Here is a 22,722-nt window from a genome sequence, read left to right as displayed (position 1 = left end):
TCTGGTGATTGCTCTGGCAGTTTAAGAAATCACACTTTACCAGAAAGTTGATGAAAGAAAATAGTCTCTCATGTTTCAGATGCTTTGGTGCTGTAACTGATGTCTCATTAAACTGTTAAGAAAAGCATCTTTAAAGAAAGATGCCAGATACTGCACTGAGGAGTGGGTAATGTAGCTCCAAATTCCCTTCTGCTGACAGATCTGTAGTCTCTGCCAGAGGGAAGTGGTAATTCTGTAAACTACTGCAGCAAAACTCATCAAGGGCTCACCTCTCGGTGCCTCCAAGCCACACATCCATTGCCAGCTCCCACACCAGGAACTAGTGATAGACAAAAATCTACATTTGGTAGGATGGACAGGTTATTATTCAAGCTGATGCTTCAGCGCTATTTCACTGTGATACTATTCAAGAGTTCAAAGGATCAAAAGCATAAGCTATAAAAGTCAATTTTTTTCACCTTTCAGGAAAACAGCCTAAGCAGCAACTTATGAAAACATAAGCAATCAGGAAGCAGCAAAGCAGCATGCCAGAAGCAAAAATGCAAAAATGAAGCACAGAGAGCAATGAAACTGTCCTAAAGGAAAACAGATATCAAGGGAAACAGAAGGTCACTCAGAGGCTTATTCTAGATTCAACAGATGTTCACAGTCTTCTGATTTACAACTATGAGACAAAATACCTTTGCTACTGATAGTACTAGGAAATAATGTTATGATGCTCAGAGGAGAAATTATATGTAAGAAAAAGCCTCAGAGGCAAAAAGAAACAACTGTTATTCAAGTACCTACTTTTCCAGCAAGAATTTTACCAATACATGAAAAAAATATCTTATCAAAAAGCCTTGCTAACCTCTAACTCGCATTTGGCTGAAACTGCTCAAGCAAGAGATTCAAACCATAAGCAGTCAGGAATGCAAACTTTATACTAAGGAAAACAAAAACGCGAGTGTTTTTAATAAGTGTATGACATAAGATGTTTATGTTGGCAGTGCCACACACACCAAATGGAAATAGATTATCCTCACAGATGATGCCATGTGCAAAGTGTAGGGTATCATCAACCAAAGCTCTGCTGAACTGTGCATTTTCAATATTCAGGGATTTGTGCAAGTAACAGAATTGGACAATGTTATAGTAACACAATTTATAGATAAAAAGCACCCTGATGTGCAGCAAGACAAGCATGTCTCCTTCTTAGGGCTGAGAGCAAGGTTTTTCGTGAAACGAACACAAGAGAAAGGCAGTAAGCATGTCAGCTATGCTACTTCTTGTAATAAACAATTCCCAAGTTGCTACTGCTTTTCAGCATTCAAGTCTATACCGTCCCAAAATAAACTACAGTGGTTTTGTAGCCAATGTTATAGTGTATCAATGCAATTCCTACATATACACACTACATATTTCCTATGACATGCAACTATGTGGTCAAAATCGACTTAGTCAAGTCAGGCCTCAACAATATCTTCTATCTGACTCAAACCACTAACAGTTTAAAATTCTCATCACAATATATTCATACAGTAAGCAATTTTCACATTTCATTTCCCCCCAGGCTAATGCTCTAAATATAATCTACAAGCTGACCAAAGAAGGAATCAAGGAAGGAAGCAGGAAAACTGTATTTGGTAACTTAATTGGCATAAAATTCTTACAGCTTAAAAAAAAAAAAAAAAAAAAGAGGGAGGCATGTTCCCCCTGCAGCTACTATATATTTTTCAAGCCTGAGTACCTAGAGTTGTTTCTTAGTTTAGTGATAAATGTATTGACAAAAACAGCCAGATCTTCAGAACTGTGGAATATATACAAAATATTCAGAAGGCAGCTGAAGACACAGTACTGCTCACCTTTGAGAGCAATGCTACCTTTATTTACAAGTCTAATAACTAATTTTTCACCTGCTTAAGCACCTTGAACCTATAACTGTTAAGCCACAGCTTATGTTTTGACTTAATTCCAAGTACTCAAGAGGTCCAACTAGCTTAACTAGATTTTAAGCTTAAAATTAGGCAAACATTTACTAAATGGAGAATACATCAAAAAACGGATGCCAGTTCAGTTCTGCCTCTCCAGATACACCTTTGCATTGGCTTTCTAACACAGCAAAATGAAACATGCATCCAACATCCATCACTGAATCTTGCTACAAGAGAATGAAAAAGACAAATCGCTCGCCAACTGCAGAATTAAAACGCTGGCAGATGCCTTGCTCAGTAACATAACTGCTACTGGGAACCAGAGCTGTGCTTATTAAACAAATGTGCATGTGGAATATTTTACTACCATGCAGCCCTTCCCAGCTGCACATTTTAACAGTAGCTTTTTTAAACTGAGCACTACGTATGGATTTCTCAGAGGAACAAAACAACCACAATTACCAAATCAGAACATAATAACAGGATTACATTAAGCCGTAAGTCACATTAAAACCTGCTGATAAATTCTCATGGCAGAAAGTAATTTTCAGAAGCTTTTAAAGATTTTCTTTACCGAGAAGGTAAATCAGAAAATAACAGCTAGCCTGACTATCAAGATAATTTAAAAGATTAAAATGTTTATTCATAAAATAAATGTGCAAACCTGTATGTTCATAGTGCCATGTACACATGTAAGCACAAAATATGAACACAGACACAGGCATACTTGTCTAGATTTTTTTTTTTTTTACTTGGTGAAACAAGGACACAGTTTAGGAATGTGTTTTCCCTAATTATAACCATACCTTATCTTTTCTGCTTACCCAAGTAAAAGCAAAGTATAAGAGACTTCATCACCCTCACTGTCCTTCTTTTAAGCTTTCAGTGCTAATGTTTATTTCATTTAGCCTCCTAAGACACGACAACACACTGCAAATGTTGAAGAATAAATAAATCCACACTGAAGAACCCTAAAAAGTTCTGAAAGAACCGAGAAACTCTCTCAAGACTAAGTAATATTTGATGGGTAACAAACCTCAGCATCACAGAACAGAACAACCTGTGTGTTAAAAGCTGTTGTTTATTTGAATAATAAGCTAAGAATTCTATTTTAAAAATAGCCATTAAACTACATTAAAAAAGGAAATAGGGATTCTGATCACTTCCAAAGCTATCAAGCACATAATTTAACTTCAGTGTAGGAGGTACATATTTTATGAGAAAATGACTGCTATTTCCTCCTTTGAGCAGTAATTTGAAATTGTTCAGCACCAACATGCTAATAGAAAAAAGCACATAAAAAAGAAATAAAGACTGAATGATTGGATTAATGTCCCTCAGAGGTAATTAACCAAGTATGCAGAGTGGGAAGCAACCTATATTGTTGAGAAAATAAAATGTTTAAATCCTCCAACATCTTCCATTTTCCAGAAGAATACTTTACTTTATTATTTTCTATTCAACAACAAAAGAATCTGCCAGGCTGGTTATGCAGAGCACATGTCACGAGGTACGAAGCTGTCAGAGATGGAAATTTAGTTTTCAAAACCACAGAATTAAAATCTACTTTTCCATTCAGAGAGAAGAATGTGGAGCAATTTGTTCATTAGAAAAAAAGATGCTTAATCTTCAAACCCATCATGTTCAGCGTTAAGTAAAGCTGGGCCACTGTCATGGTTAGATCAACATCACTGTCTTTTTTTTCCTCCTTTGTGAATCACTGTGCCAGGAACAACATATGTTAAAGATTAAAACAGGAGGTCAAGATAACTGCAATGTGTACAGTGTTTTACCCTGTGGGATATGAATTAGAATTTCATGCTCCTTTTGTTGCTATTGCTGTTTGAAAATAAATCCTGGCACACAGTTCGGAAAAGACAAATATGAACAATTACAGCAATTTATGCATAAAGACTTAAAAAAGAATTTGAGATCAGAAGATCACAACATAAAATTGCTTTTTAGCTTAAATTTTATCAAAATTATTGTTTGCATACAACTAAAGACAAGGAATTTTATACAGGGAAAGTAAAAAAACAAAAAGCTGGAAAGGCAAAAAAGCAACGAGCAGTAGTAAATATAACTATCCTTTCACATCAGCTGTTAAAAGCCTACCAGGTAAATCTGACTCCACTCCACGGACAGGCAGCACTGAGTAAAAGTTGAGACATCAAAACTATTTGAGAAACCGAGAGACTGAGACATGGCTTGTTTGGCATTTTGTTTAAAGCTTTTTAAAAAATAAAATTGATTTGCCTACATTATATGAAGTGGTCAGAAGTTTTCATCATCATTTATATCTGATTCAATTCCAGGAGTGACCCAAAAGCTTTTGAGGGGCAGGGACAAGTGCAATGAAAGAGAACTGGGGCAATTTTAGACCTAGTATTCACCTCCCTATAGGTTGTCTCTCATCCATCGACTGCAGTGAATTGATCTGCTTGCATAAAATCTGTGTATGGGTAATCTTCTCCCTACCAACATCAACGAAGAAAATGCTGGCAGCCTCTGCTGCTCTGCATTATTTTATACTCAGAGATGCTCAGGGAAGACAGAGGTTTTTTGTGTTCAAAGATGCTGCACTGCTACAGTCTCTTTCCCCTGTCCTCACCAAAACCCAAAATGATTCAAGACAGTAATTGAACAGTAAAATCATTTCCTTGCTATGGCTTCTAGTCTCTGTATTTCACTAACAAAAACGGCCTGCAATTTCCTAGCAGCTACTGAGCTCAAAGACTTGATGTGCTTTGATGAAAGAATAAATGAACTTCAGTTTTAGGGAGGCTTAATTTAACACAGTGTTAACAATCCCGTCAACTTAGATTACTGTAATACTAGTTTTGGAGAAACCCCTCCTTGGAATTACAGGGGTATCACAATGGAACAGAAGTAACTCCATCCCCAATACTTTCATGACAATACAAATTCAGGCTAGTCCCCAAATGTATTATTATGTTTTTCACAAGTTGCTTTTGATCATAAGAGAAGGGTTACATAGCAATAATGGACCGACACTGAACTCAAATCTCGTATCTGTATTCTGTAAGTTTTAGCAATGAGTTTTCTCTAACTTTGACATTACAAACCTTGGAATATCTAAAGTATGACACTCTACAGAAACCTGACTTCTAACATAAAGGTGCAAATTTCTTACACTTGCCTCCTGGACTTCAAATATGACATAGGAGCAAAATTATTTTCAGTATTTTATGGATAGGTAAGATAATGAGGAACTGGGTAGGACAACAAGGGGAGGAGCGAAAAGACAGATAAAACCACACAGTCACCTGAAAGCAGCAGCAGATTACTGCATTTAAAGAAAAAAAGGGAAGAAAAAGACCTTCTGTGGTCTGTAGGGGAATACAGTAAATCTGTGTGTAAGACATGAAGCTAACAAAGATATGAGACAGGCTCTACATCATCGCCTGTGACTAAATTCCTAAGCAAAACTCATAAAGACTTTAATGCTTTTGGTTGGGTTGATGATTGACACTGATCTCTTCAATCACAAAACACAGTATTAATTCAGCTAGAAGCATTCTTTTACGAGACGCCTTCAGCACTGTAATGTCTACTCCTTGGCTACAAAGGAAAAATAGTCCTACTGGTACCTCTTTAACCAGTCTCTTTTTTGCAGCAAAATACAATCCTGTTACTACACAGTTTGGTTTCAGGATACGATTGTAAACAGATGTTCTTAATGTAAGAGATCTTTTTTAAAATAATATCCTTATTATAATAATCTCTATTACCACAGGATTTTGTATTCCTAAGGAGACACTTCAGAGAATATAACCATCTATTTAGTGACAATCCCTCTTTACATCAGAATTATGCTTAACAGATAGACAATGGCTACTTTCCATCAGAAAGTCTGTTTATATCCATTTCTCACTCTGCACCACTGCTCAAAATTCTGTATCAGTCATTACTCATTCCTTTTTAGCGTGTTTGGTTTCACTATAACCTAAAACCCTGCCATCAAAACAACCGTGTCATCACAGCTGTCAAAAAGTGAAGTACTTGATTACAGAGCAGCAGCAAAAAGACTCAGGTTAAATATATTCTTAGATGCAATAGTGTAACTAACCTTTAATGACTGCGTTGGACATTTTCAATATGTGACACTGAAGCAAACAGAGGTGGAGAATCTGTCTGAGAGAAAGATGGGCAAGTCTCTAAGGAGGTCTCAGAGAGGAAGCAGAGCCGATTTCAAACCATGAATGTAAAGATGTGCATAAAGGGATACATTCAATCACTGACCATGAGAAAGCAATTATTCAATTGATCTTCAAGGTTAAAGCTGGTTTCATTTAAGCTTCAAGCAGTCTGGAGTATTGTTACTTACCAGCTGTATTTCAACTGCCGTCACAGGCCTGTGGTTAAGCAACTGAAGCTTTTCTGCCCTGTTTAAAAGCAAAGCGTAAAACAATCCACATTACTATATAATCTGAGGATCACCTCAAATGACTGGTAAGATGCAAATACATTCCTGTTAACTTAGGGATGAAACACCACTGCCAAGAATAATTCTCACTGGGTTTGCAGCGGTGTCTAATCACCATGATAATTTGGGTATTTTAAATACAGTACTTTCTTGTGTGTTTAGACATACTGCTGTTGCCACCTCTACTCTAAGATGGCAAGGTAGAGACCCTTAGATCATTACTGTACAAGCATTAACTAACATGCACTGCTGCTTTGTTAAACGCCGTACAGAAATGCCAAACAACTCAAAGATCACAGACTCCTTTGCTATGAACACACAACCACAAGAATAATTATCATACCTAAGAAGTTACAATCCATCAGCCAAATAGCAATAACTTGTTTATTCTTTTAGTCCATTGCAAACGAGAAGTTAAAAAAAAAAAAAAAAAATCAGCTTGAAACCACTCATCACATGTACTGTCTGCAACCCACATGGTTCAAGCCAGTGCATTTTTTCATACATTATTAGAGTGAGCTGAGGCCATATTTTACACATATATCTTCGGGAAAAGATTCTATCTTCATCTCTGTTCCCATACAAATCTACCTTTCTGTTGTGTTTCTACAACTGTTGGGTACCATGCAGCAAACCAGGTGGGGGACTGAGCTGGGCTGTAAAGATAACCAACCTCTTTTCCTAGATTGTTTTTGACTTGATTCACTGCACAGTTCCACAAAGACTGGCATGACCATGAGCAGCAAGGTAGCAATAAATATAGAAAATGGCCAAAAACCCACCACTGCCCTCAATTTGTGCCTGAGTTGTAAAGGTATGGTCACTTATTGTGGTTTAAAAGACAAGTGGTAATTCATTAATTTGCAGTAATTCAAACACTTCTGATTGTCCACACTTTAAGGTAAGCAGAAAGCAAATCTATGCGTTCAGGTTTGGAGTCCTGTGCCCTCAAGCACAAAAGCACTTCAATCAATATTAGTGTCTCTTGTTTTGATTTTAGATATGAACAATGTCGCATCTGTATTGTTAATAGTTCAAATTCCGTTCTCCTCTGCCTACAAGGAGAAGTCAGTAAAACTTGTCTGATGTTGGTACTTAAACACAGAACACTTCACTATTCTGGGAGACAGTTTAGCACCACTGAAGCCAGTGGCAAAATCCCTGATACATTCAGAACCATCATTAAGCTCACCCAGCATCACTGCTTTGCTGGATTCATTTTAACCAAACACTATGAGCTCTACTTTTTCATCAAGAAATCACAAGATCTCACAAATATCCATTAAAACACTTGGATCATTAGAAAAGAAAGGGTATGAGGGAGAAAATTTCATTGACATTTAAAAATCTTTTTTTTTTTTTTTTGAAGATGTGATCAAACAAGTGTGTTCATTAAATTCAAACCACAACATGTAGGCAATAGCTCTGCAGCCAAAAATTATTAATTTTACACCCTACTTAAATACAAATCATTCTGAAAACAAAGTAAAAACCAGCTGTCATATGCCAGTAATGCATATTTCATTAATTTCAGAAGCTCAAAACATTAAATAGCAGCCTGGCTAATGATCCGAGCCAATCTTTGTGTTTTAGAACAGAAAAGCACAATAATACAACACTCCTAAAGATACAACAGATGTTTAAAAGGGCATATGAAACAGTAACAAATGCACTTTTATAAGAAAAGCATACAATTAAAGTATAACACATACAATGAGTAAAAGGAACTTGAATGTACATTTTTTGGGGAAAAAAAAAATCTTTAATGATTATTACTTGACACAACAGCCTCTCCTAGCAGCCATCTATGTCTATGCAGCACCTCTTATGCACATTAATGCATTGAAGTGACAGTTAACATACATCATCTTCCAGTTTATGATACAGTAGTGAACTACTATTTTGGAAGAACTAAAGCTTGGAATTTATTATTATTTAAAGGGCATCTTTAATGCATATTTAAACTAATTCTGAAGAGTTTCCCCCTGGTTTATTGGGCCTGTGGGTGGCTTTCAGGAGAACACAGATGCTGTAACTCACAGCCCCAGCTCTCCCATGCAGGCATTTCCAACCAACAGGTCAATGTCTGTGTGTCTGGAGATACTTCAGAGATACCGACTCATTTCAAACGGCCTCCCACACTGGCCACCCTTGAAATCTAACACCAGCTAACAGCTTATAACACTGTCAGGCACTTCAATTCTAAATCATTCATGTATGTGCACCGGTACACGGTCAAAGATCAAGGTGCTTATGCTCCTCAGGAGAAGCCTTTCTGGTGTGTACATGCACACACACATATACATGTCAAGAGACTGAATTTACTACTTAATGCAGCAGGCAGCTGACTCCCAAAGAGAATAAGGCTGTTCATTTATCCACCAAACGAGCAGCACTAGCATAAAATTTTCCTGGCTGATGTCTCCTGAAGGAAAAATCCTGTATTACCACAGATTGGATGATATAACAGACCCTCTTCAGCTAAAATGTCCATGATTGCAAGTGACTTAATGATGGGAACAGGACTACAGGAGACTGTGGCTCAGTGAAGACAACAGCTCTGCTGATACCAAACACTGAGCTTCATCATACCAGAGAGTTTTGTGATGTGTATTCACAGCCATAAAGAACAGAAAACAGCTTCAAAGAGATGACGCACTGACTGTTGGTTTTAGACCCAGCCTGCTGGTGACAAAACCAAAATGCAAAAAATGAAAAGTTTTTAATTGTTCCATCTAGACCCTGAGCCATTCTGCCATCATTTTTATACAATGCTGGAAAATAATTCTAATCATGACTTCCAACTTCAAAAGAAAAGCTTACACTTTTTAAATGCAGCATTTGTGAAATATTAACAATTCATAACAGAAAGCTCCAATAAATCCTCCTGTATATTCATTTACCATTAAAAAGCATACACAATTCAACATCTTGCATTTACATTACAAATGTACCCACTTCTTCCCTCTCTAAATTTCAAAATTGGAGAAGAGGATAAGGAACTAAAACTTTATAAAGGAGAAAAAAAGAAGAAAACTCCATTTTAATCAACCACAGAACCGTCTAAAATGTCTGTTTAAAAACCAAGTACAAACATTTTGAGTACCATCCTATCCTTTTAATCTTCTTTTCTACTTCTACAGAACTACATCAGATGATTTTTCTCAGTCTTCAGAAAAAGTTTGCAATAAAGTGACATTTGGCACCTGGATAAATGCCAACAAGTGTGGCAGACTTCACATCTATTTCAGATTTCACAGCTAAAATATTATTTTTACTGAAGAACAGGTAGATGTTCTACCTGCACATCAGCATCTGCCCCTCCAAGCAGGGCCATCAACTTACTCCTTAAAAAAGGTGCCTAAATACGTTCCAAAAGCAAATATTTTAACCATAGTTTCAAAGCATTTTCTAAGAAACACCAATTATCAAAGCACTTCCTTGAGCTTGCCCACACTTATTTGTGTGTCTTGTATGAAGTAGTAAGGATCACTATTCCCATTTTACAGACAGTAAGACTGAAAGGGAACAATTAAGCAGTGACTGCTTTAAAGGCATTGGGTTTTGGAGGTGTAAGAATGGGGAAGAGATGTGGCATGGGAGGAGAAAAGGAAAGGCCCTTGAGAGAGCACACTGCAGCAGATATTGCTATAGTCACTGACGGCTCCACTAAATAATGCTGAAAAGGACTGTGTGGTCATGACCCCTGGCCAGACTGCCTCTTTCCTCTTGGAGATTCTGTAGTGCCCTGAAGAGGATCTGTCCTTGTATTCATGAACTGTGAAGTGCATCCAGGCTGCAAAAATACAGGAGGATGCTGGGGAGAAGGTCCTTTGTATCAATTATAGTATAAAACTATTTAAAGGCAATTCCCACTGTAGTGACTATGTTCTCTCTTCCCTCCTGCAGAATACTGTTTACATTTTTCCTCCCTCTCCTGTTAACAACCCCTTGGCAGCACAGGGTTTGGTCTTAAATTCCAACTATTGTGATTTTACAGATGACACAAAGGCATCAGAATTAGTGTGGTTCCCCAGATTTATTAGATTGCTTTGGTTTTGGAGAATCAAGGATGAAAGCCAAATACGTCTCCGTTGGTTGGAAGCAGTGAATACACTTCCTTTGTTTTCCCATGCTAATCACTTATATCTACTTGTCAGCTTGATGTTTACAACATGAGACTATTAAGAGCATGGCTGAATTTAACACTGAACTGAGAGCACCACTGTTGGCTGCTTTATTGTCAAAAAGATAAGGTATTTATAACTGCTGCCCTTTACTACTGTCGTAAGTCATGAAAGGACAAATATAAAACCTTAATATTGATGGGAGACAAGTACTGAAATCCTTTAGACCAAAATTAAAATTGAGAGCAGTCATTTAAGGAATCAGTGAGAGAAAAAACCCACCCTTGTAAAACTGTAGCGAAAGACATGGCTTCCATGGAAGCAGAAGTCCTAACAGAGCTGGGTAAAGAATACTAAATAACACCGTCAGCATACAAAAATCTGGCCAATTCATCTGAACGTGTACAAAAGATTTAGCAGTTTTTCCTCAAGAGCTAGGAAACTGCCTGGTTCTGTGCCTGAGGCACTTGACCGAGGTGCAGAACCTGGCACTCTGGTCCTGGCTTTCAGTGTTATTTGCTTTACGGTCTCTGGCCAAGCATGTGTCAGTGCCTCAGTTTCCAGACATCTAGAACAGAGATACCATTTTCAGCTCTCACAGGACAGCTATGAGGAGATCTACTTGTAAAACACTTTCCTCTCCTCCCAAAGCCCTACTTACAAAGATAGATTTTACATTCACTGTTTAATGAATTCATACTTTATACAAGGTTCTCAGATCAGAGCCTTTTCCAACAAGCCTTTCTTCACTTTTGCAACAAGACATATCCCAATCCAATCCTACAGCTCTACCACATCTCCAGACAAAACATGTTATTTGACTTTTACAAAAGAATACATAAGCTAAATTTTTCTTACATTCCTGTTTTTCAAAGTAGTATTTTCGCAATTTGTTGCCAACAAAACTTCAGAGCCAAATAAAAAGGATCAAATAGCCAAAGCCATATCATGTCTGTGCTAAAGAATGCAAATCTTATTTATCCAGAGCTATTTTAAAACAGGTAGAGCTCCATCATGTTTATCACAGAAAGATTGCTGGCAGAGCCAGTAAAAACAGAACTAAATTAAAACCAATTACACATCGTGACTAAAACAATCAATTAGTGAAACTGTTCATGTTTCCTGAAGACTAGAAATACAGGACACAATAAAAAGTCACCTCTCAAAAGACTTTTTGCTTACAAGCCATTAACATAACTATACCTCATTAGGAAATAGATCAAAGTTTTACAGTCAGGACAAACAGATCTCAAAAGCATTATTTCAGCAAAGATGGTATCATTCAGAGTAGTTGCAGTTTTTAAAATGTGTACAGAAGAATGAGAGATAATTTGCAAGTAAGTCATTAAAGTGTGTTATCTGAAAAATTTCATGCCTGTTTTTGATCTGCAAAGCTCCCTACTGGAAAAATGACTCAGAACATCAAAAAGGAATTAGCAGCAGGAAACAAAACCCCCAAAAGCTACATAAATGACGTATTTCACCTGAAGGTGCTTGTGTACTGTTACAGCGTTTTAGAAATTATGAACATTAATTAACACTAAAAAATAATAAATCTTTAGACATGTTAACATTATATAATTATGATGATTTAAGCAATGCATTTGTTTTACTTACACTCAGATCGAATTCAAAGACCCAGAGAAATGCCCAACTATTCAGTAACTGTAATCTGAAAACTGGTACCCAGCCAGTTATTTGCTGATCAACCTAAACATCATTCTGGTAATGAAGATGTAGGTTATTTTATTTTGGCAAAATATTGCAAGATGGCAAAGGGATAACTGACTGTAATTGAAGACATTTGGACAAATATGTTAATACTAATGTGGGTACACCGGATACTACTATGGGTAGATATGCTCCTCCTGCAACAGAGAACAGTAACATTTTCTCTTTCTCTTCTGTTTAGTAAATATCCAGCTGCTAAGATTATTTAAGAAATACCAAGCATGCATGTGTTCAAGACATGAAGTTACCTCTGCTTACTCAAGAGGTCCACATTAGCAGCTCTTCCTCCTGTTTGTGCAGAACACAGACATGCACTCCAAAGCACATGATCTGAGATTTTTGATGTTTTGGTCCCCTGCGTGCAATTTCGGACCTTCCTACTCTTAACAAATAGACTGACCAGAAAGTTACTACTCTTGGCATCCCCTTGAAGCAAACACTCACAAAATGGCTCTGAAGTTCAACGTTGCAATAGAAAACTGGATTACTCAGCCCTCAACACTAGCAGTAAGCAGTGTATCACGGCGTGCTCAGTACCCACTGCACTGACTTCTTCTAACACTTGACACCAAAAATTGCCTGTTAGGATCAGAGTCTCCGTGTACCTCGGATTTATGGCCAGCATGTACACAAATTAGAAACTGAATACTCACAATTCCATCAGATATAAGCTTTAAGGAAGGCAAATGCTGCAAGCCTGAACATGCACCAGTATCAGTGCTGACTGCAGTATTCTGCAGGGGCACAGACATAAGCCTGAATTCAGTTCATGCTCCATTACATCAAAAAAATAAAATGAACTTTTTCCAACTCAAATGAACCCATCTTTACACTTTCTACAGCATGCATGTTTATATTCACACTCATTAAATAAAAAGGACAACTGTCCCATTCATCTAAACAGAAGGTGAAGAATATTTTCAGCTTAATTGCCCCAAAAAAGTCCGTCTTAGTATTTTCTCTGGACTGCCTGGATTTTAGTAACACTGTTTGGAACACGAAAGCTGCTTGTTCACGAGAAGAATACATACAAAAGATGAGTGATGGCTGAAAAGCATTTTCTCACATAAAAGCAAGATTCCACTAATCAGAGTTAATCGTCCGTTATGCAGACTCTTAACAGGACCTGCCTAGCGAGAAATCCCAAAATGGCAATTAGTGCTGTTAGGCTGAGCAGTGCCTCCCCACTTCTAGGCCACATCCAGCAGTAGCTGAGACTCAACTAGAGCCAAGATCAGCATTTCCAGCTGAGGGCAAAATGATGTGGAGTGGGCTTTGGAACATATGAAGCTCAGGCTGTGGGAGACAAAAATGTGGGCAGTTATGGGAGAAGGAAGTAGGTCTAAGGTCTGAGTTTGAGGGGAGGGTATATGTTGTAGGAGGCGAGGATGTAGGATTACAATAGTGTAATCCTTCACAATTGAAAAAAAAAAATGTTCTCCTAGAAGACAAAAAAAATCACTTGCCTTTTGTTAAAGACCACACTGCATATCTGGGTAGACAGAACAGACAGCATATTGCTACAGTGCATAATAAATTCACAGATTCTAAAAAATAATAAAAAGTTACATACTATTGTGCAAATTAAGACTAAAAGTATCATATTTTGTCAGCAGCGAGCCAAATATTTGCAGCACTTATATTTTAACCAAAACTTCATTTATGTGTCTTGGTATTGCCCATTTTTTAGCTACTGAACTGCTAGACTGTATCTAAATATACATGCACGCACATTTTGCTTTTCTAGTAAGAGATCTATAGGCATGGGTAAGAAAAAAACCAGTATTAGTGCCAAGATACAGCACACAGAGCTAAAAACCCCTAAAACATCTCTGGCTGTGCAAAGGCAAATTTATCCTCAGGAATGTATGTTTTTCAGTTGCTAAGAAAACCATAAAGTAACTGCAGTATACATTACCATGTACTTTATTACTAGCTGAAAATACTTAAGTGAGTCAAACCCTATGGTCTTGAGTCAACCACGGCAACTCACGTAGAATGTTGTCTGAATCAAGATCACAGGACCTGCCTTACAGATGAGCAGTCCCAGGCCAAGGTCTGTGAAATCACAGTACCAGTCTGCGCACGGTCTGTGCAACATACAGTGCTGTGTTCTCCTCAGGGGTTACCACTGGACTTCCATGTCAGTACATTTGTCCAGGATGAAATCTGAGGGCTGGCTGATAATGGTATCTGAATGCAAAAAAAATGAGCAACACTGCTGCAGATGAAAGGGTTAATGTCCAATCAATTCAGCAGGAAACACAATAGTCTTTTTAAAGACCATTAACTGATGCTGTTCTTAAACTAGCACCATTCTGACATTGGTGTTGAATATTCACTTTGAAAGCTCTGGAGGAGACAAAAATTACAAAGTAAATCATTCAGCCTTTAATATTGTAGAGGTTTACATTTGTTGTAATTTTTGGCAGTAATGAGGGAAAATACTTTCTAAAAGTACTGCTGATTTTCAGCTCAACGCTTCCTCGAATGTGTTGATTTAAAGACAAAAAGGCCAATGTTTATGTCCAATTTTAAAAAATTATAATAATAAGCAGTGATTGGAAATTTGATTATTCCAAAATTAGATCTAAGATAGGCTATCAGTAACAGGAAGAAGTACAAGTAGAGCCAATTTTCATTTAACTGTAATTACAGAGTGCAAGCTGAATAAATATTCTTTTCATGCAATGCCATTCTCACTACCTTACAAAATATGAAGCCATTCCAGGGACTAAAACTGGAAAATTAACTGCTAGTGGCATACTGTATTTCCAAGTACAACATGGCTTACTGTACTGTAGAGTTAGCCAAAGCTTGAGGCCTCAACAAGGTAATAATAAAATTCACTATAACGTCAGTTCAGAGATTTTAATTTAAAAAAAAAAAAAAATCTCAGTTCTACAGTTTCAATTTTACCAAAATAACTGATGACAAGGAAAAAACTGTGCTTTACCATACTTTACTGACCTCAGCAGTGAAATACATATTTAGATGTTTGAATTTTCTCCATTTACCAAGGCAGCTATCTGGAATGACTCTGAAAGGTTTAAGTTGTTTGTACAAGTTAGTATTCATTTTTAAGATATGCCTTTTAGGAAATCTAATATTTTTCTGCCTGTAACACTAATGAGAAAAATCCATCACAAAATAGATGGGTAACAGCAGAAGAGATATGTTGGTCTGTTAATCAGTAGTATTTGAGAAGCAAATATCAGCATGAACAAAGAAAAAACTTGAGGCAATTTTACAAGTACTGCACCATTTGCCAGCTCAATGCTAGCAGCTCTCTAACTGAAGCCAGAACATTTCAGAACATCACGTGTAGCCTGACAAGCAATGCATTCTGCATGGTAAGTACTGTAGGGTTGTGGAAGGAGGGCAGGAAAAATGAGAATTCACTTGACTAAAAGCCCTGTTCTTTAAATGAATATGCCTCAATTCTTGATGGTTCGCTGGATGGTGTCTGGTTTTTCTTCACTACCTTGTGATCTCACATGCACTAGCACAACCTAGTGCTTGAGTGCTGCAATAACATGCTGAGTGGGGAAAGTCAGCTCATCACACTACCTCCCTCCATCAGGTTTTTAGATATAGCTGCAAACCCTTCTTTTATTTAAAGCCCTGAAGTCTTTGTATCAGAAAAGAAGCTGCTGAACCTAATTAACAGCATAAACACACTGCTTAATTGTTTCCTCCTTGATTAAAGGCAGAGTCATAACAAGGAATTTAAACCACAGAGGAAGCAGTCTAAAATGACCAGGTGCTTCTGACCAGTTGTGCTTTTTAACCAGATCCTCTATTCTTTTTGCAACGAGAAAACAGAAAACGCTGCTGTGCCCTCATTGAGCACAGACACCAACTAACACACATCTTAAATCAAACCTTCAGAAAACTCTCACCAGCAGAGACAGCATATGACCAGCTAAGAGATTAAGGGAGAGAGAACATCTTTGAATGCCTTACCCAGAAAGGAAGTAGCAGACAGACTCTGGAGTTCATTACTCTTTGTGGGAGGAAAGGTCATTACAGTGAGATCACATAAGCAAGGTCCTGGAGAGCAAACATTGCAGGTTCTTTCCTCTCAAAGGGGAAGAAAGCTCTCTACCAGATAACTGGAACAAAATCACTAAGTGAAGTCTTTTATACAAATACCACCACCATCCCACAGAATGGAAATGATTAAAGCCTTTAGTTTTTCATTTATTTAACAACAAAGCAGTGCTGAAATGATCTTGGTTATGAACCAAAGGGTAGTACAAAATTTCCTTGGAGGCATTACTATTTTAAGTAGTTTAACATGAAGTGCATTATATAGTAATTGCACACCATATGCTTTCTGTGTTTTGGTGCGAAGAGGCTGACAGATGGGCTCTGATACTTCTAGCTTGAAGTGTCTGAAAGGAAAAGATTAGAAGAAAGAAGAAATGCCAAGATCACACTAAGCAATTCTGTTCCTTATATTGTAAAGTACATGGCAAATACAGAGCTGGCAAGTACTTTACCAGATGACAAAGATATTAACAAAGCAAAAATTGTACAGGATGCTCAAGAAACTAAGGTATCACACAGTCCAATCTGAGTTCTGGTAAGACATAAATGTGGTAAATTTCTAACCTAAACTAGTGGTTGGCTCTCCACTCTCATCCTTCTGCCATTATGCAGAAGGAAATTACTTGGGAATAATTCTCTTGCTTAACTTAGACTGATTCAGAGAAAATGGAGAAAGAGGATGGTACCTAAAACCAAAGGTACCTCCTAGCATCCATAAAAAAAATAAAATAGTCAAAAAGATCATTTGAAACTTGTAACTATTTCAACCTTTGCAGCAGTGCTATGTTCAAGCTCACAGAACAAGCAGGCGTGGGAAGGTGAGCATTTGGGTAGATCCTCTACAGAACAGCTAGGTGCTACGGGAGACTGAGAGATTCTGTAGCTACAATTTTCTGTGTTACGACCCAACGTCGTTTAGTACTTCACTCCTGGAGACCCCATACAGGGGAGCAGATGCAGTCAAGATATCTAACGTGGTAACAGAGCTCCCCAGCAAGTTTGTAAGAGTTAACCCTGAGGTCCTGGTCAAATTCCACCTGAAAGAAATTTAGAAATGACCTTTAAAACAATAAGAACTCTTTGACTTTTAATGGGACTCTTATATCTAACTCATTCAGTTACTTCTGAAAAATCCTATGCTGCCTTTTTAACTGCCGCTGGCTTTTTGTTGTGATACAGCATTCTTCTGGAGCTTCCCTAAACTGTTGCTCTGTACAGACTGAACAAACTTATTTCACTCCAAACAGGATGACTATTTCACATTACCAGAAATGAAGGATGCTCACTACTTAAGAAATAGTTTGCTGACAATTTGAAGATACTCTCCTTCATTTCCATACTGTCAGCTCTTTACAGTAAACAGAGCATCTTCTCCATCCTTCAACACCTCCATGTCAGAAAATAATTATGATACCTTGCCCACTACATAGATTAGTATCCTGCTATATAAAATGAGCTATGGGAGGACTAAACACTGACATACTGACCTGGCAAATTTAGTTCTACAAAAGAAAGCACTACAAGCCAAGTTACAATACCCATGACAAAGCTTCCAAGCACCCCTGTGTCTGCAATGACAGCAATACTGTGATCCGAGCTGCTGATATACTGGATGTGAGCATAATTGTTTGTAGAGAGGGGGCACTGGAAGTCTACAAAATAGCCGACAATCTGCTTTCTACTCAACTTACTATACTTTGGACAGGGTAAAAACTTGCCTTGTAGCACTGCACTCTCCAGATGTTCTCACTTTGCATTTCTTTACGTGACACAACCAAATCATTAGTAAGAGTCTCCTTCCCAGAGCATGAACTTCTTGGGAGTCCTTCCAACAGGGAAGAAAAATGCAGTCGATGCCTATACCACATAAACTACTCCTTCATGGTGAAGGAGTCATTTAGAAGAAACTAAATCTTTGTTCTTTCTGCTTTAAAATTCAGATGACCGATTAGAGCTATCCAAGCAAGTAGATAACTGATTCAATTTCTTTTGGGTCTGACTATTTATGACAGGCTTCACTCACACTCTGTAGAGAGGTTTGAGAGGATTATGCATTTCAAGCACTGAGAACAGGCATTCACATCACTGCCAAAGAGGAAAAATGCCCTTTGAATCTTCCTGTAATCGTGAAGGAAATCTTTTATTTTCTATGCAGGACTTCCCAAAATAAGAAGAATAAACTGTATTTTCAGCTTTACTAGAAACTGCAGGGGACAGGAGAAGGTTGACTGACACAATGCTTAGGTAACTGAAATGCACACCTCAGAAATCCTAGTGGATGTATCAGTGGACAAACAGCACAAAAAGAGAAGATGATCGTCTTAGTTTGCTAAATGCCAACCAGAAAGCATAACCCCGAGAGATTATCTCTAGCAGCTGGGGTTCACAGATTCACATAAAACTTAACTTCAGAATAATATTTGTTCCCATACATCTATACCAGAATCTTATTTACTCACTACCTCCCTGCAATACAGCCACCTTTTTTGCTTCTTAGGAATGAATGTATTTTTGCTTAAGGAAGTTCATAAAAATAAGACTGATAATAAACCGTGGTTGGGTTGGGGGTTTTTTGCAGTTCTCTTACTGTGTTCAAAACCCATTTAAATGTCTTCCTCAGAAGACATTTTATGAACTGTACTTTGCACTTGAGACCACGTGAAACCATGCTAAAAAACAACATACTGACAAGAATCTGTTTGAGAAATACATTGGTAAACACAGGCCCACTTAAGGAAATACTCATCCATGTAGGCGTTAACGAGTGCAGGAAAAGATGTTTGGATGAGTATTTAAATAACGGCAGAAAATAATTAAAACACATCGATCAAATCCAGACAGATTATCATACTGTGTACATGGGGATCAGTTTTTCAGCATTGCCACGAGTTTATGCTTTTATCAAAGGCACATGTCTACTTACTTGGTTAGCTTATGGCCTTTCATCGCTATGAGGAAATCTCTCACAGTCTCAGGACTCTGGTATCTACAAGGTGTTTTTGAAATGTACTTCAGTGTCTGCAACAGATAGAAAGTATACATTATTTCACAGTTACTATTTGCTTTACCAGTTGTGTATGAAACTGATTTTGAAAAGTCTCCTCAGTACTACTCATAAAAACTGGAAAAGTCAATTCAGGTTTTAGAGTTTGGCTTTTTACTTTTTTTTTTTTTTTCTCCTTAGCAGTGGGAAGTGCTGTCACAGATGACAGATCACCCACATTTTTCAGACTTCAGTAGGACTACACTGGTATTTGCTGAGGGAGTAAGAAACAGGCAATATGTAACTACAACTTTATGTGAAGGAAATTACATTAGTACTTATCCAGAAAGCCCCAGTGAATTCATTCTGTGAGGACATGATCCAGCCAGCTCATTACACATCCAGGTGAGAATTACAGCTTTGACTAGTCCCTCTGTGGCTCTGGATGGCCATTTATCTGATCTGTTCAAAGCCCAAAGTCCTATGTTGAAGAGTACAGGAAAGGAGTGAGTTTTAGCTCTATCTGCTAAAAAAGCACCTGATGTTTATGAAAGACATTTGCTTTCTTGATTTGAAATAATCTCAGGTGATGCTAAGACTGTGATCAAGACATACTTACAGCTATGCTGAACAGTAACACTCATTTACTTTTCCTTGTAAAACCAACATACATTTACAGATTGAAAGATAGTTTAAAAAGATAGGTACCAAGATATGAGGGTTGGGGCGGGGTGTGTGTGTGTGTTTAATTTTTGTTGGTTTATTTTTTGTTTTTTAAAAGCAGTAACACTTCAGAAAAGTTGAATACTATTCATCCTTAAAACCATGTTACCTTCTGCCAAGTTTTCATGTGCTCAGTGCCAGGGATACTCTCACTGCCAACCCATAAATAACTCATTAAGCTCTCCAGTCTATGGTTGTTTTCATCCTTTATATGCATATTTGGCAATGCTTTCTTAAAGTTCATAGAAGCAGGTTAGGTGGGTTGTCATGAAAATCTACAACAATACTGTAGTATTAGAAATGTTTTTCTGACTTGAGATAATTTATCTGTACTCCATTTTTTTACATGTAACACCTACTAACCTCAACTAAATATTGCAGGTGTTACATCCGCTTGCTTTTTTTAACATACCACGACACCTAGCAGACAGATAATACATAATGTAACTTGACCTGAGTTTAAAAAAAAATGTGGATAAAAACCCACACAAATTGCTGTCTTTTCACTGGAAGTAGCTTAAAATCTTCCTGAAAGTTGCTTTTTGCTTTGATTAGACCCCAAAATGAAGAGTGGAAATAATGAGCATCAATGGAAAAGTCAAGGAAATCCTTGCATTGTCTGCATTGTGTGCATCAGCAACTGAAGGATTTAAGAGTATTGTCAGTGCTTGTTCTGAATTAAGGAAGAAAATCTTCATCTGTTGATACTGCATAGCTATACATAAAGCTTAAAAGAATCAATACAACTGACTCATGATGCACTAACTGGATTGCAAATACAGAGATGTGTGGTAGGATATCACATGCACAGATTATCTGTAATAATAATAAAATACCATAAAATTCTATATGATACTCTATATTAGTTTCTTTCTAAGAAAATCTTTAAAATCAGAATTTGTATTTGGAAAGTCAGAAACCAAAAAAGCTGAATCAGTATTCACAGAGCAGAAAACAACAGGTACTGGGAAAAAAAGAGCTGCAAGATCAGTATGGCAAATAAAAACATATGCAAATGTATTTCCAGGGTATTTCCATTAAAATCTGTTATCATTTTTAAATGATAGGTAAAGGAAAACAGATTTCAACAACACAGGATAATTCATCCTACTTAACAGATAGAGTGTTGATGAAATATGAATCACTGGTACTCTTAAGCACTAGTTTCATTGGACTACTGAGAAATATACTTAAAAAGCCCAATAAGGTGTTAGATAACCATCCTTTTTGTTAAGCCCTGTCTGATGTTTTCAGATAAAATGAAGTTGTTATTCACCACTAATGACTGAAATGAAATCATCATATTGTCATGTAATAAAATTATTTAATAGGAGTAACTTCTTTTCCAGTTTAGTCTTTTTTCTGGCAATTTTAAATCAATTAAAACACCAGACATACAGCAAAACATAGCTCCAGTTTAGCAAGCTTCACCTAGTTATTTCAGTAGTAACGGATACAAGCCTGCACAGAGCTCATGAAGACATACTCAGCATGATCAAAGACAATCCCATAAGATCAAATTCAGGTTTTCTTTCAAATATAGAGAAAATACACCTAGAGCTTACACCAGCTTCACTCCATGCACAAAAACAAGCATCCTATAGGTATTTAACATATAGCACTATAACAAGAGAATTAAAGCTTTAAGGTGCACTCTGACAAAATATACTTACAGGATCTTTCTCAGCTGTTTCAAAGAGGTACAGGAAGACTGTTAGTCTCCGTGCAGATTTGAATTAGATATTTTGTAAGCCCCTATTTTGTTGAATATGGGGCTTAGGAATTACAACTCTATACCTTTTCAAACAAAGCCAGAACTAAAACAAAAACAAAGCCTAGGCCAAATCTTATTCACATGAGTAGTTCCACTGCTCAACGGGATTACTCATGCAAGCAAGGCAAGCTGCTTTCAACTTGCTGCCAATCGTGGTGCTACTCATGCAGTTCTCCGACACAGACACAACAGGTCATACTGCGAGTCTGTTCTGAAATTGCTAATTTGAGGTATTTCAAATGTTAATATTTGTATTTTACAATTTTAAAAGTTCTTCCTAGCAATAGATTAAACATTTATTACCAATCTGACATCCAACTGATGTTGCTATCTGTACATGTGATTTTGTTCTTTTGACAAAAAAAAAAACCACTCTATTTTAGTTGGAAATTATCAGTTTAATTCTGTTAATAAAAAAATATCATGTGATCCGTGCCTCAGCTTTGAAATCATGATTACATGGTATCATCAATTCATCAGATGATAGCAAGTTCTGCCCTAGGTTTTAAAAGGATAGAATATTTGGAATAAAAAAATCCCCACAAAACAAAACAGTTAGAAACCAGGGGTTTTTTTTTATTCTTTTTGCGACAGATTTTAATAAGAGCAGCTGCACACCTCTCCCCTGACAGCACAGTTAGACTACAACCTGAATAAACTAACAACAGAGAAGTGGCAAATAAAATATTTTACTGTGTTTTTTAATAGGGGAAATTTGATACAAAATTATTAATACACAGATCTAAGGATGCAAATACTCCAGTTTAGGGTAATTTGCAAAGGAATTTCACAGTGCTACTCACTTCATACATGATTGTGTTCAGATTCTGCTGACCCGAGCTCTGCTTGTTTTTTCCACTCTCTTTGCGCTGCTGCTTAAGATCAGTAAGTAACTGGAACACCTGGGGGGGAAAAATAAAGTGTTTGAGACCATATGACAGTATTTTACCTAAAAATATTACAGCAGGAAA

At 37.2% G+C, this 22,722-nt stretch overlaps 1 protein-coding gene across 4 annotated transcripts in view; it reads right to left on the bottom strand.

The window, feature by feature from the left end:
• CRCP (CGRP receptor component) overlaps positions 1-22,722 on the bottom strand; it is a 33,621-nt gene that overhangs the window by 3,429 nt on the left and 7,470 nt on the right. For 3 of the 4 annotated variants that reach the window (XM_074845233.1, XM_074845236.1, XM_074845237.1), the window contains 3 exons: positions 22,555-22,653; positions 19,195-19,289; positions 6,262-6,319 (listed from right to left, as the gene is read on the bottom strand). In XM_074845233.1, coding sequence (XP_074701334.1) covers positions 6,262-6,319; positions 19,195-19,289; positions 22,555-22,653 — 252 coding nt within the window. Of the gene's footprint in view, positions 1-6,261; positions 6,320-19,194; positions 19,290-19,584; positions 19,727-22,554; positions 22,654-22,722 lie in introns of those variants that run through there. The other variant, XM_074845234.1, reaches the window with a different exon arrangement.

The sequence above is a fragment of the Strix aluco genome, chromosome 19 (genome assembly GCF_031877795.1).
Source record: "Strix aluco isolate bStrAlu1 chromosome 19, bStrAlu1.hap1, whole genome shotgun sequence".
NCBI classification, from domain to species: domain Eukaryota; kingdom Metazoa; phylum Chordata; class Aves; order Strigiformes; family Strigidae; genus Strix; species Strix aluco.
The sequence above is the reverse complement of the archived record's forward strand: the minus strand, read 5'-3'. Positions and strand labels throughout refer to the sequence as shown.